Source organism: Aquarana catesbeiana, linkage group LG03, assembly GCF_042186555.1.
Source record: "Aquarana catesbeiana isolate 2022-GZ linkage group LG03, ASM4218655v1, whole genome shotgun sequence".
NCBI classification, from domain to species: Eukaryota; Metazoa; Chordata; class Amphibia; order Anura; family Ranidae; genus Aquarana; species Aquarana catesbeiana.
In genome coordinates, this window is record NC_133326.1 from 13,862,706 (window position 1) to 13,875,985 (window position 13,280).

At 44.4% G+C, this 13,280-nt stretch overlaps 1 protein-coding gene across 6 annotated transcripts in view; it reads left to right on the plus strand.

Moving 5' to 3' along the window:
• LCTL (lactase like) overlaps positions 1-13,280 on the plus strand; it is a 127,063-nt gene that overhangs the window by 42,265 nt on the left and 71,518 nt on the right. For 3 of the 6 annotated variants that reach the window (XM_073618297.1, XM_073618296.1, XM_073618295.1), the window contains exons 2-4: positions 1,652-1,776; positions 3,636-3,791; positions 10,953-11,113. In XM_073618297.1, the coding sequence (XP_073474398.1) occupies positions 3,668-3,791; positions 10,953-11,113 (285 nt within the window). In that variant the 5' untranslated portion in view covers positions 1,652-1,776; positions 3,636-3,667. The remainder of the gene's footprint in view (positions 1-1,651; positions 1,777-3,635; positions 3,792-10,952; positions 11,114-13,280) is intronic. The other 3 variants (XM_073618299.1, XM_073618300.1, XM_073618298.1) reach the window with 1 other exon arrangement.

Below are 13,280 nucleotides of genomic sequence, written 5' to 3' on the forward strand. Positions count from 1 at the left end.
AAACGATAATTCTCTTGCTCTACAAGACTCTGGTCCAGCCGCACCTAGAGTATGCTGTCCAGTTCTGGGCACCAGTCCTCAGGAAGGATGTACTGGAAATGGAGCGAGTACAAAGAAGGGCAGCAAAGCTAATAAAGGGTCTGGAGGATCTTAGTTATGAGGAAAGGTTGTGAGCTCTGAACTTATTCTCTCTGGAAAAGAGACGCTTGAGAGGGGATATGATTTCAATTTATAAATACCGTACTGGTGACCCCACAATAGGGATAAAACTTTTCAGCAAAAGGGAGTTTAACAAGACACGTGGCCACTCATTAAAATTACGTAGAGGTTTCTTTAGTGTAAGAGCGGCAAGGATGTGGAATCCCCTTCCACAGGCGGTGGTCTCAGTGAGGAGCATCGATGGTTTCAAAAAACTATTAGATAAGCACCTGAACTACCACAACATACAGGAATATATAAAGTAATACTGACATATAATCACACACATAGGTTGGACTTGATGGACTTGTGCCTTTTTTCAACCTCACCTACTATGTAACTATGTATATGAAAAGACCGCTCATTGGTGTGCACAGCCTATTGCATTAGGGTGTGCACCCCAGAACACAAACGCACATGCGTGTATATGAGCAGAGCAGTGGACAGTGTCAGTAGAGCAGAGATTGGTGTCAGTAGGGCAGAGGACAGTGTCAGTAGTTTTTTTATTTTTATATTATTTATTACAATATTATTTTTCATTATTTGTTTACAATTTTTTTAGGAGCCCCATTGGGGGAGGGAGCTTTGGTGAAATATCAAAGGTTTAAACAGATCCCTGATGTCTCACTTTTGACACAGAAAACGGGATTGAGGACAGAGATTCCCCAGTCTCTTTTTCTGCAGCCTCGGCTGCACTGGATAGTGAACTAATGGGAAGTGCTTTCTGCTGAGCAACATACTTTACTATGCTTCAGTTAATAATGAACACAGTAATCGGTACTGTATATATCACTCACTGTGTTCATTCTGTAAGGGGAATTTGTACGCCCTGTATATTGTATTCTATTTTGTATGTATTGCACACCACACTCACTGTGCACACGGCACTACTAATGTTTTCATGTTTGCATTCTTTCGAGTCCTGATTAGAATTAGCCTGCCTATGTTACGCCCTTCTTTACCATACAAGTACAATTGTAATAGTAATGTGATACCTACGTAATCATGTGTATAACAAACTTCGATTACGTCAAATAAAACAGGACAGTTATTTTGGAGAGATGCTGAGTGTATCTTTTGTGTCTGTTCCCTACTGCAATAGTTATTCATTTGGAACCACTAATCAATATGAGGATAGGAGTTGCCTATCTAGAAAATATACAGAACAATTCAGAAAAGAATGGGGCCGTTAAATGAAATATTTACCGGCCCCTTCCCCCGTTGTCAATCCTGAAACAACCCCCCGCAGCAGCCAGAGGGAGAGGAGGGAAGCTGGCAGAACTGCAGAGGGGAAACAGGGGGTGCCAGGAAGCATGGGGAATCAGTACTGCACAAGGTGATTAGGGTGTGCCCAGGCACAACCGGCACATCCTGTGCGCACGCATATGAGGCCGCTAATTGTTTAAGGGATTTACGATTACATTAAAGATCTTCTGACGTCTTTGTATTTCAGGCTGTGAGCTGCGGGAGCCACGGGAGCCACGGGTGGAGAGTTTCAAGTCAGTCTCTGGAATCTGATGGACTTCGCTGGGGTAGGCAGTGATGTGACCTACAGAGAGAGCTTCTGAAGGTCTCATGGTGTGTAACCATCACTGATGTAGCTTTCTTTTATTATGTCTGCAGCTACTGGATCTTCTTGTTTTTCTTATCTTTGACATCAATAAATTGCAACTGTGTTTCACTTCTGCCATTACATGAGCACAGGTACATACTGTATATTCATGGGAATTCAAAGCGGCCCCAATGACAGATTTCTGGTGGTAGCTCCCGCAAAGTAGAATTCCAGGCCAAGTCTTACTAGTCTTGAAAATGCTCCCTCCCCCCTCCTAACACCTATGCTGACTAACCTGTGTAGGAAAGATGTGTATATTTACCTATTTTCAGCCCGCTCATGAAATCCATTCTTAAATCCAGGAGGAGTGACCATCAGAATCCCCTCCTTACTTTGAGGAGTGTCCATCAGAGTCCTCTCCTTTACATCCAGGAGTGCTCTTCAAAGTTCCCCTTTACATTCAGGAGTGCTCATTAGACTCCCCTCTTACGTCGATGTATGCCCAGCAGAGTGCCCCCTTTTACCCATGTGCAGGGCTACTGTTGGAAATCATGGGGCCCCATACAGCCTACCTGACAGCCCCCTCCGCCACTGAAAGTAACTGAGGACGTAAAGTGAGTTTATCAGTCTCTTTCTCTGTAGCTTCAACTTCACAGATGAATAAATAGAAAGCGCTCTGAGGCTTCCTGCTCATTCAGCTTTACTATGCTTCAGTGATCAATGGACACAGGAGTGATTGGTACTGATCACTCACTGTGTTCATTCAGGAAAGGAAGGGGCCAGTAAATTACATATTTACAGGCCCCTTCCCCCACTCTCCATCTTGAAACATCCCCCTGTGGGACCGCAGCATCTGCCGATATGAGAGGATTGAGGCCAGCAGCGCTGCAGGGGAAAGGGGCACACTGGGTGCCCAAACAGCAGATGGAAGGGGCGCATATACTAGAACTCATTTCCCTGCAGTGCAGCTGGAGGGAGAAAGAGGAATAGAAGCTGGCAATGCTGCAGGGGGAGGCAGAAGATGATCGGGGTCTGCAGTAGGACAGTACAGCCGGCCCTCTTGCTCAGCAGATGCCCGGGCCCCTCTTTTTAACTGATGGGGACCGGGCCCAGTACAGGAGGGCTGGCTGTACTGCCTTAGCAGGCACTGCCCATGTGTGCCCAGCAGAGTTCCCCCTTTCACCCATGTGTGCCCAGCAGAGTCCACCCTTTCACCCATGTGTGCCCAGGAGAGTCCCCCCTTTCACCCATGTGTGCCCAGCAGAGTCCCCCCTTTCACCCATGTGTGCCCAGCAGAGTCCCCCCTTTCACCCATGTGTGCCCAGCAGAGTCCCCCCTTTCACCCATGTGTGCCCAGCAGAGTCCCCCCTTTCACCCATGTGTGCCCAGCAGAGTCCCCCCTTTCAGCCATGTGTGCCCAGCAGAGTCCCCCCTTTTACCCATGTGTGCCCAGCAGAGTCCCCCTGCAAGGAGGTGAAGCAGGTCTGGATGGAGGAAGCCCACTCCTCCAAATGCTGGGAGTGGGGCAAACACATCATTGGTTGCTGGGATGCCACCGGCCCTAGCAATCAACCATGGCACAGGTGGAGGGGATTGGAGGGAAGGGCCATGATTGGCTAGTAGTAGATACGCTTGTCTCTATAGTATAATACCCAGACCTCTCATCCACTGCCAGCCAGCAGGTACATTATCATGAACAGTTGGATAAAATCTCATAGCTAGCCATATGTGGCCTGTGGGCCGTTGTTTGGTGACCCCCAGGGATAGCAAAACACAGCCTGGCGATCATACTATTCTCAGTTAACATGTGGGGTTTATGCTGGGGGTAAGAGCTACACATTGCATGTTGATTAATGTGTAATGGGTGATACTTTATTATTCGTAGATACAGTGAATTTACCATCACCAAGCTGCAGAATGATGTTCCCGGTGTTCTGGTTGGCCCAACTGTTATCACTGGTACTACATTGCTGGGCAGAAGAGGAATTCCAGTGGACACAGACAGATCGAGGATCATTTTATTATGGCTCTTTCCCACCTAGTAGGTTCATTGGTGAATAGTTACATAGTTATATAGTTACATAGTTATATAGTTACATAGTTATATAGTTACATAGTTATATAGCTACATTTGGTTGGTAAGGTTGAATAAAGAAACAAGTCCATCCAGTTAAGCCTAAGAGCCGGTTCACACGGGGGCGACTTGTCAGGCGACCTAGCCGCCTGACAAGTCGCCTCCCGTTCTGTACAATGGAACCGTTCTAATCGGAGCGACGCAAGTCGCTCCGACTTAGAAGAAAGGTTCCTGTACTACTTTGGGGGCGAATTGCATAGACTTCTATACAGAAGTCGTCTTGCAAGTCGCCGCGGCAGTCTTGTGCAGGTCGCCTCGGTGAGGCGACCTGCAAGTCGTGCCGCTTCTAATATGAACCAGCGCTTAGTATGGGTGTTTATGCCACTTCCATTATCTATATCCCTGTCAGGGCCGGGACAAGGGGTGGGGCAGGAGGGGAAGTTGCCCTGGGCGCAGTGAAGCAAAAGAGGCAAAAAATGGATGCAGGGTGGTAGTCCCATTCTATGACATGTATTAACCACTTGCCGACTGCCGCACGCCAACATACGTCAGCACAATGGCAGCGGTGGGGAAATGGGCGTACCTGTACGTCCCCTTTAATTGGCGGGCGCAAGCACGCCTGCCGTGTACAGCGTGACCGTGTTCGTGGGACCCGCGGACTCGATGTCCGCCGGTTTCCCGGCGATCGTGTCACGGAGCCGCAGAACGGGGAAGTGCCTATGTAAACAAGGCATTTCCCTGTTTTGCCTAGCAACATGACAGAGATCACTGCTCCCTGTCATCGGGAGCGATGATCGCTGTCATGTGAGTGGAAGCCCATCCCCCCCACAGTAAGAATCACTCCCTAGGACACACTTAACCCCTTGATCGCCCCCTAGTGTTTAACCTCTTCCCTGCCAGTGTCATTTACACAGTAATCAGTGCATTTTTATAGCAACCGATCGCTGTATAAATGACAATGGTCCCAAAATAGTGTCAAAATTGTCCGATGTGTCCTCCATAATGTCACAGTCATGCTAAAAATCGCTGATCGCCGCCATTACTAATAAAAAAAAAAAAGAATAACAAATATGCCATAAAACTATCCCCTATTTTGTAGACGCTATAACTTTTGTGCAAACCAATCAATATACACTTATAGCGATTTTTTTTTTACCAAAAATATGTAGAAGAATACACATCGGCCTAAACTGAGAAAGAAATTTGTTTTTTTATATATTTTTGGGGGATTTTTATTATAGCAAAAAGTAAAAAATATTGCTTTTTCGCTCTTTTTTTTTTTTATAACGCAAAAAGTAAAAACCGCAGAGGTGATCAAATACCACCAAAAGAAAGCTCTATTTGCGAGAAAAAAAGGACGTTAATTTTGTTTGGGTACAACGTCGCACGACCGCGCAATTGTCAGTTAAAGTGACGCAGTGCCGAATCGCAAAAAGTGCTCTGGTCAGGAAGGGGGTAAAATCTTCCAGGGCGGAAGCGGTTAATAGTGGGGGAGGGGCGCAATTCTGCATCCTTCCCCAGGGCGCTGGATGACCCTGTCCTGTCCCAACATACTGTACATTCCTCGCTGACGCCACCAACTGTGGAATACCACATCCTTACCACTCTTAACAGTAAGGAATCCCTTACACAGTTTAACTATTTGCAGGTTTTGGGAATCATTGTACACAGGGTGTGTGTGGCATGTCCAGTCTCTCTGTCCTGCTTCATGCCCCCCCCCCCCCCAGTATACAGCAAATGTCAGCTTAATTGATTAATCAAAGCTGCCATTATTGTATAGTCAGAGAAGGTGGCGCCAGATGTAGCTGTCAAAAAAGCAGTATTTACAAATAACACTGCTCAGAAGAACATACAAAAGGTACAAAGTAACATATTGTTACTTTTGTATCATTATTTTCCTTCATCTGCAGATCAAAGGGATTAAAGCAGAGTTCCACCCATTTAAAAGTCAGCAGCTACAAAAAAAGTGTATCTGCTGACTTTTAATAATCAGACGCTCACCTGTCCCAGGGTCCAGCGATGGGGGCTCGTGAAGCCCCGCTCCTCTCCGAGGCGCCGACATTCTAACTGTGGGCTCCTGGCTGTGGCTTCACAGCCAGGTGCGCACTGCGCATGCGCGAGCCGCGCTGTGAATGGTGGGGAAATTTTGTAGGGAGGGAGGGGGGAGAGCCCTGGGAGGAAGTTGGAGCTGGGTGCCTGTAAAAAACTGGGTATTCGCTCCGTCCCCCCAAAAACATGACATGCCAAATGTGGCATGTCAGGGGGTCACCGTCACTTAAAGTGGAAGTTCCATTTTTGGGTGGAACTCCGCTTTACCTTCAATCTGCATATGGTGTCAGTTAAAGCAACCTGACCTGTTTATTTATTTAGTCTTAAAGGGGTTGTAAAGGTTCGTGTTTTTTCACCTTAATGCATCCTATGCATTAAGGTGAAAAAACACCTGTCAGTGATCGGCCTCCCAGCCCCCCCCCCCCCCGTTTTACTTACCTGAACCCTCAAACTTGTCCCACAGGGACGCGCTCTCTCTCTCTGCCCGGGGTTCTCGGCTCTTGATTGGATAGATTGATAGCAGCGCAGCCATTGGCTCCTGCTGCTGTCAATTAAATCCAATGACGCGGGCGCCGGGGGGCGGGGTCGAGTCCTGCATTCGGCCTCTATGGACGCCAAATGCTGGACTCGGGAGCGCGCCTGCAAGGTTATCTGATGCGGGGAGGAGCTGCGAGAGCCGCCGGGGGACCCCAGAAGAGGATGTTGGGGGCCACTCTGTGCAAAACGAGCTGCACAATGGATGATATGTTTGTTATTTTTTTTAAACCTGAACCTTTAGTGTCACTTTAACTGCTTGCCGACCAGCCGAATGGCTCGGCTGTGCAAATCGCCTTACCAGTACGGCGGTCCCTTCCACCAGCCACCTGAGATCGCTCCACAGAAAGCCAGAACTGGGATCTGTCGATGTAAACAAAGAGATCCCTGTTCTGTCAGGGGAGCAGAGAGAGATCTGCTGTTCCTAGTGATCAGGAATAGCGATCTCTCTCCTCCTCCAGTCAGTCCCCTCCCCCCCACAGTTAGAAACACCTCCTTAGTGAACACTTAACCCCTTGATCGCCCCCCTAGTGTTAACCCCTTTCCTGCCAATGTTATACCCTTTTTTCATGCATGTTAATAGTCTGCTGGCCTTGCTTGCTGCATCTACTAGGACCCCCAGGTCTTTCTCCACCCCCCGATTTTGCAGGGGTCCTCCCCCTAGCGAGTAACTTGCATTCATATTTTTAGCTACCAAGTGCATTAATTTACATTTTTTCAGTATTAAACCTTATCTGCCATACAGCTGTCCACCCCTCTCTATGGTACCGAGGGTCTTCTTGTAAAGTTGCTCTATCCTGTTGTGAAGTTATTGCCCTGCTTAGTTTTGTCTTATCAGCAAACAAATAGAGCTTTATTTTGGTGGTATTTGATCACCTCTTCGGTTTTAATTTTTTTGCACTATAAACAAAAAAATAGAGCAACAATTTTGAAAAAACAAAACAAAAAAAAAACCAATATTTTTTACTTTCTGCTATAAAACATATCCAATAGAAAAATGTAAAACATTGAATTTCTTCATCAATTTAGACCAATATGTATTCTGCTACAAATTTAAGTTAAAAAAAAAATCGCAATAAGTGTATATTGATTGGTTTATAGCGACTACAAACTATGGGATATATACTGGAACTTTTAAATTTTTTTACAGTTTTTTATATATACTAGTAATGGTGGCTGATCAGCAACTTATAGTGGGACTGCGATATTAAACTGAACAAGGGTGGTACTCCCGCACTATCACAAAGAATGAGTGGAAATGAAATAAGTGTGAATAGGACTGCCGCAAACACCGATAAGCAAATCTGTGGCTCTAAAGTGCATGAAAACTAATGATGATGTTGCGCTGTCAACGGACTGCAATATTGCGGCGGACATGGCGACACTAACTGACACTTTGTGGGGAACCAGTGACACTAATGCAGCGATCAGTGCTAAAACACATGCACTGACGCACTGTACTAATGACAGGGAAAGGGGTTAAAGGGGTAGTAAAGCCTACTTTGTGATTTTTATCTTCGGGTGAGACTATAATAAGGCTTACCTGTGGGGAAAATGAATATCTCCTAAACCTGCACACAGCCAGTGACATCACCAGCATATACTTCTGAAGGTCCAGCATACCTTGCCGGAACTGAGGGCTGATGAGAAGTGATGTCATCGCAGCTCCAGCCAATCACACAGCCAGAGAGCACAAACCCAGAAAAAAGACTGGGGGAAGATGTCAGCCCTCTCGGTGGTGACAGTGCGCCATGGGAGGGCTTTGTTCTAAGGCAAGTACTCCATAATGTGCTAATATGTGATGCATAGTTACTAGCACATTATACAATTGCCTTACGGGTGTTTTTTTTTTTACCACCACTTTAAAGTGGGGTTCCACCCAAAAAAAAAAAAAAACTACATGAAAAATCCTCACCTCTAAATGCCTGTTGCTAGGGGGTCCCTCATAGTCTGCCTCTTCCAGTGCCTGGGCTGGTGACATCACTTCCCCCTCGGCACAGGAAGGGCTCAGCTCTGCTCCCTCCCTCCTGTCAATCATCTGGGATCCATTACAGGTCCCAGGTGACTGAGCGGCCAATCACGACGCGCGGCGCCGCTCGCGCATGCGCAGTGGGTGCCAGGCTGTGAAGCCACAGCCCGGCGCTCACAGTTGCAATGCCGGCGCCGCCGAATGGAGGGGGAGACGAGCGGGGATTCGATCCCCCGCATCGCTGGACCCTGGGACAGGTAAGTGTCCAATTAAAAGTCAGCAGCTGCAGTATTTGTAGCTGCTGACTTTTAATTTTTTTTTTTTTGACTGGAACTCCTCTTTAAACATCTAGGGCGATCAAAGGGTTAACTGTGTGCCTAGCCAGTGTTTGTGTGTACTGTGTGTGCTGTTTTTACTAAGCAATGTAATAGATTTTATTCCCTACATAAAATCCATGACTTTCCCCCTGTCAGAACGGAGCTCTGCATTGTTTACATTGACATCTGCGTGACGATCAGCGAACATCTATTGGCCGGCACCCACTGATCAGCTTGTGTTGTGTCAAATCATTAGACATGTGCACTGACGAAAAATTTGTTAATTTACGTTTTAGTTTCATTTGTTTTTTTTTGTTTTGTTTTTCGGGTCATTTGGGTCGATCGCAATTTGAAAATTCAAAAAATCGTTAATTCAAAAATGTGTAAATTCGAAAATTTGTAAATTCGAAAAATCATAAATTCAAAAATTCATAAATTCGAAAATTCATAAATTTGAAAATTTGTATACTTGTAAATTCGTAAATTTGAAAATTTGAAAATTTGAAAATAAGAAAGGAAATCCGAAAATTCGAAAGGATAACTAACTAATAATAACTAACTATTAAATTATACATATTGGAATTTCCTTTCAAATGTAGCTGTTAGTGAACGCAACAAATACAAATTTACCTGAAGTTACAAATTATCCGAAATAACGAATGCTACATCTAAACTAATGGAACGGAATGAATTAATAATAAATAATAATAATAAATTTTTTTTAATTATTATTGTTATTTATTATTATGAATTTGTTACGTTCCATTCGTTTAGATGCGGCATTCATTATTTCGAATATTTCGTATTCGTTACGTTCACTAACAACCAAATTTGAAAGGAAATTCCATTAGCTATAATTTAATAGTCAGTAATAGTTCATTTATTATTAGTTAGTAAATATTTCAGATTTTCAAAGTTTTTTTTCCTCATTTCCGATTTTTTTCTAATTCACGAATTTCCTATATTTTTGAAATTTCCGATTTTATTCTACTTTACGAATTTCCGGTTTTTTTTTTTTCGATTTTTCGAACTTTCCAAATTTCCGTGTTTTTTTGAATTTCCGAAATTTAGATTTTTTTATTATTGTTATTTATTATTATTAATTCGTTACGTTCCATTCGTATAGATACGGCATTCGTTATTTCGGATAGTTCGTATTCGGATAGCCAAATTTGAAAGGAAATTCCAATACAGTACCTATAATTTAATAGTCAGTAGTGGTTCATTTATTATTAGTTAGTTATTATTTCAGATTCTCAAATTTCAGATTTTTTTCGAATTTTCGAACTTCCGTTTCTTTTTTAATTTCCGAATTTCCGTTTTTTTTTCGAATTTCCAAACTTCTGTTTTTTTTTTCAAATTTCCGAAATTTCGATTTTTTTATTATTGTTACTTATTATTATTCGATTGTTAAGTTCCATTCGTTTAGATACAGCATTTGTTATTTTGCATAATTCGTATTCCGATTGCCAAATTTGAAAGGAAATTCCAATACCTATAATTTAATAGTCAGTAATAGTTACGTTATTATTAGTTAGTTATTATTTCAGATTTTCGAATTTCTGATTTTTTTTCGAATTTCCGAATATCTGATTTTTTTTGAATTTCCAAAAGTTCAATTTTTTTTTTCAAATTTCTGTTTTTATTTTCGCATTTTTTCGAATTTCTGCTTTTTTAAGAATTGTGATCATAACGAATGACCCAAAAGACAAGAATTTCCGAATTTTCGATTTTTTTCGAATTTCCAAAATTTGAATTTTTTTTCAAATTTCAGACTTTTTTCAAATTACAGATTATTTTACGAATTGTGATCATAATAAATGACCAGAAAGACAAGAATTTCCAAATTTTGGAACTTACGAATATTCTGAAAAACGAGTTAAACGTATTTTCGTTAATTTGGATATATCCGAATTAACGAATTTGTCGAAATTTGTTAAAAAAACAAATTCAAAACGAATTGCACATGTCTACAAATCAAGGCGCACGTTCACGCCCCCCCTACTGGTAAGTGCCCTGATCACGTACTAGGTAATGAAATCTGGCGCAGAGCGGCCGCCCTGCCGCAGTATAAGTACAGTGGGCGGGGCTCCCACAAGTGGTTATTTGAAGGAGCTGGAGTTAGAAGCTGATTGGCTGCCATGCAGAGCTGCAACCGGATTTTGCACTTCCCAGTTTTAGTAAATAATTCCCCCCAATGTATCCACAGACCATGAGATTAGAGTGACATAAATCAAAGGATCTTTGTCTTCTGTGCAGCTTTCATGTGGGGAGTGGGAAGCTCCGCCTATCAGACGGAAGGAGCCTGGGACCAGGATGGCAAAGGGAAGAGTATATGGGACGTATTCACCCACAAGAAAGGGAAAGTCTATATGAATCAGACGGCAGATTCTTCCTGCGAAGGATACAGCAAGGTCAAGGTGAAGACAAAATGTTCATAACACAAAACTTTATGTATAAAAATTGCCATTGCCATGAGTGCAGCCTCCCCATTGCCATCAGTGCAGCCTCCCCATTGCCATGAGTGCAGCCTCACCATTGCCATGAGTGCAGCCTCACCATTACCATCAGTGCAGCCTCACCATTGCCATGAGTGCAGCCTCACCATTGCCATGAGTGCAGCCTCACCATTGCCATGAGTGCAGCCTCACCATTGCCATGAGTGCAGCCTCACCATTGCCATGAGTCCTGCCTCACCATTGCCATCAGTGCAGCCTCACCATTGCCATCAGTGCAGTCTCACCATTGCCATCAGTGCAGCCTGATCGATGCCCATCTGCAGCCTCGGAGGGAACAGGGAGGGGGGCGGGACGAGCGCCAACAGATTACATACAGGGGTATCTCCCGTTTACTCAGCGGCCTCTTTAATACAAAGTCTCGCCTCCTATGATAGACAGAACAGTCGTCCAATGGCAGCCCAGGAGATGGGATTTCCTATCACAGAGGCCGCTGAGTAAACAGGAGATTCTCCTGTATGTAATCTGACGGCGCTCGTCCCGCCCCCCTCCCTGTCCCCTACGAGGCAGCGTTGATAAATACGGTATATATCCAAATGACCAGGGGGGCCGTATTAAACCGGAACGTGGGCTGCAATTGGCCCGGGGGCCGGACTTTGGACATGCCTGGGGTTCGAGGGTGGAGACAAGGGGTGACTCAGAATGGGGGAGTTCCCGCACCTATTCTCTGAGAAAAAAAAGCCCTGCGGTGGGTAGACCTTCAATTGTCAGAATACAACAACAGTGCACCGGGAGGGATTCCCTGATCAACATTGTTACCCGTTTATTATATTTAACCGCTGCAGCCCCGGACCATTTTGCTGGCCAAAGACCAGAGCACTTTTTGCGATTTGGCACTGCGTCGCTTTAACTGACAATTGCGCGGTCATGCGGCGCTGCACCCAAACAGAATCAACGTCCTTTTTTCCCCACAAATAGAGCTTTCTTTTGGTAGTATTTGATCACCTCTGCGGTTTTTATTTTTTGCGCTATAAACAAAAAAAGAGCGACAATTTTGAAAAAAACACAATATTTTTTTCATTTTGCTATAATAAATATCCCCCAAAAATATATAAAAAAACTATTTTTTTCCTCAGTTTAGGCCGATACGTATTCTTCTACATATTTTTGGTAAAAAAAAAAATCGCAATAAGCGTTTATTGACTTGTTTGCGGAAAAGTTATAGCGTCTACAAAATAGGGGATAGTTTTATGGCATTTTTATTAATATTTTTTTTTTACTGGTAATGGTGGCGATCAGCGATTTTTATCGTGACCGCGACATTATGGCGGACACATCAGACACTTTTGACACATTTTTGGGACCATTGGCATTAGTAAAGCGATCAGTGCGATTAAAATGCACTGATTACTGTAAAAATGTCACTGGCAGTGAAGGGGTTAACACTAGGGGGCAGTGAAGGGATTAATGTGTGTCCTAGGGAGGGTTCTAACTGAAGGGGGAGGGGACTGTGCAGGGAAACTAACAGATCGTCTTTCATACTCTGTATGAACAGAGGATCTGTCACTTCACACACACAGCTCCCGGTTCTCCGTGTGCCCCGAGCGATCGCGGGAGCCCGGCTGTGATCGAGACCGCCGGGCACTCGCATCGGCTCCTTGGGCGAGCAGGAGTTGCGCGTGCCTCTGGCGGCGCGCATGCGCCCCCTAGTGAAGCTTTAACACAATAACAACATGTATTGGTGAGTAGTTGAAAGTCTATCTAATACACAACCATCTATCTATCTATAGTCTACACCAAGGAAGAAAACAATGACTCTCTACAACTTTCTCCCATCTCCCGACTGCATCTCTGGAGCTCAGCCACAGTGATCTTTGGGTTCTTCTTTACCTCTCTAACCAAGGCTCTTCTCCCCCGATAGCTCAGTTTGGCCGGACGGCCAGCTCTAGGAAGGGTTCTGGTCATCCCAAACGTCTTCCATTTGAGGATTATGGAGGCCACTGTGCTCTTAGGAACCTTAGGTGCAGCAGAAATTTTTGTGTACCCTTGGCCAGATCTGTGCCTTGCCACAATTCTGTCTCTGAGCCAGGGGCGTTGCTAGGTGGCAAAAAGACCAGGGGCTTCAGCCCCA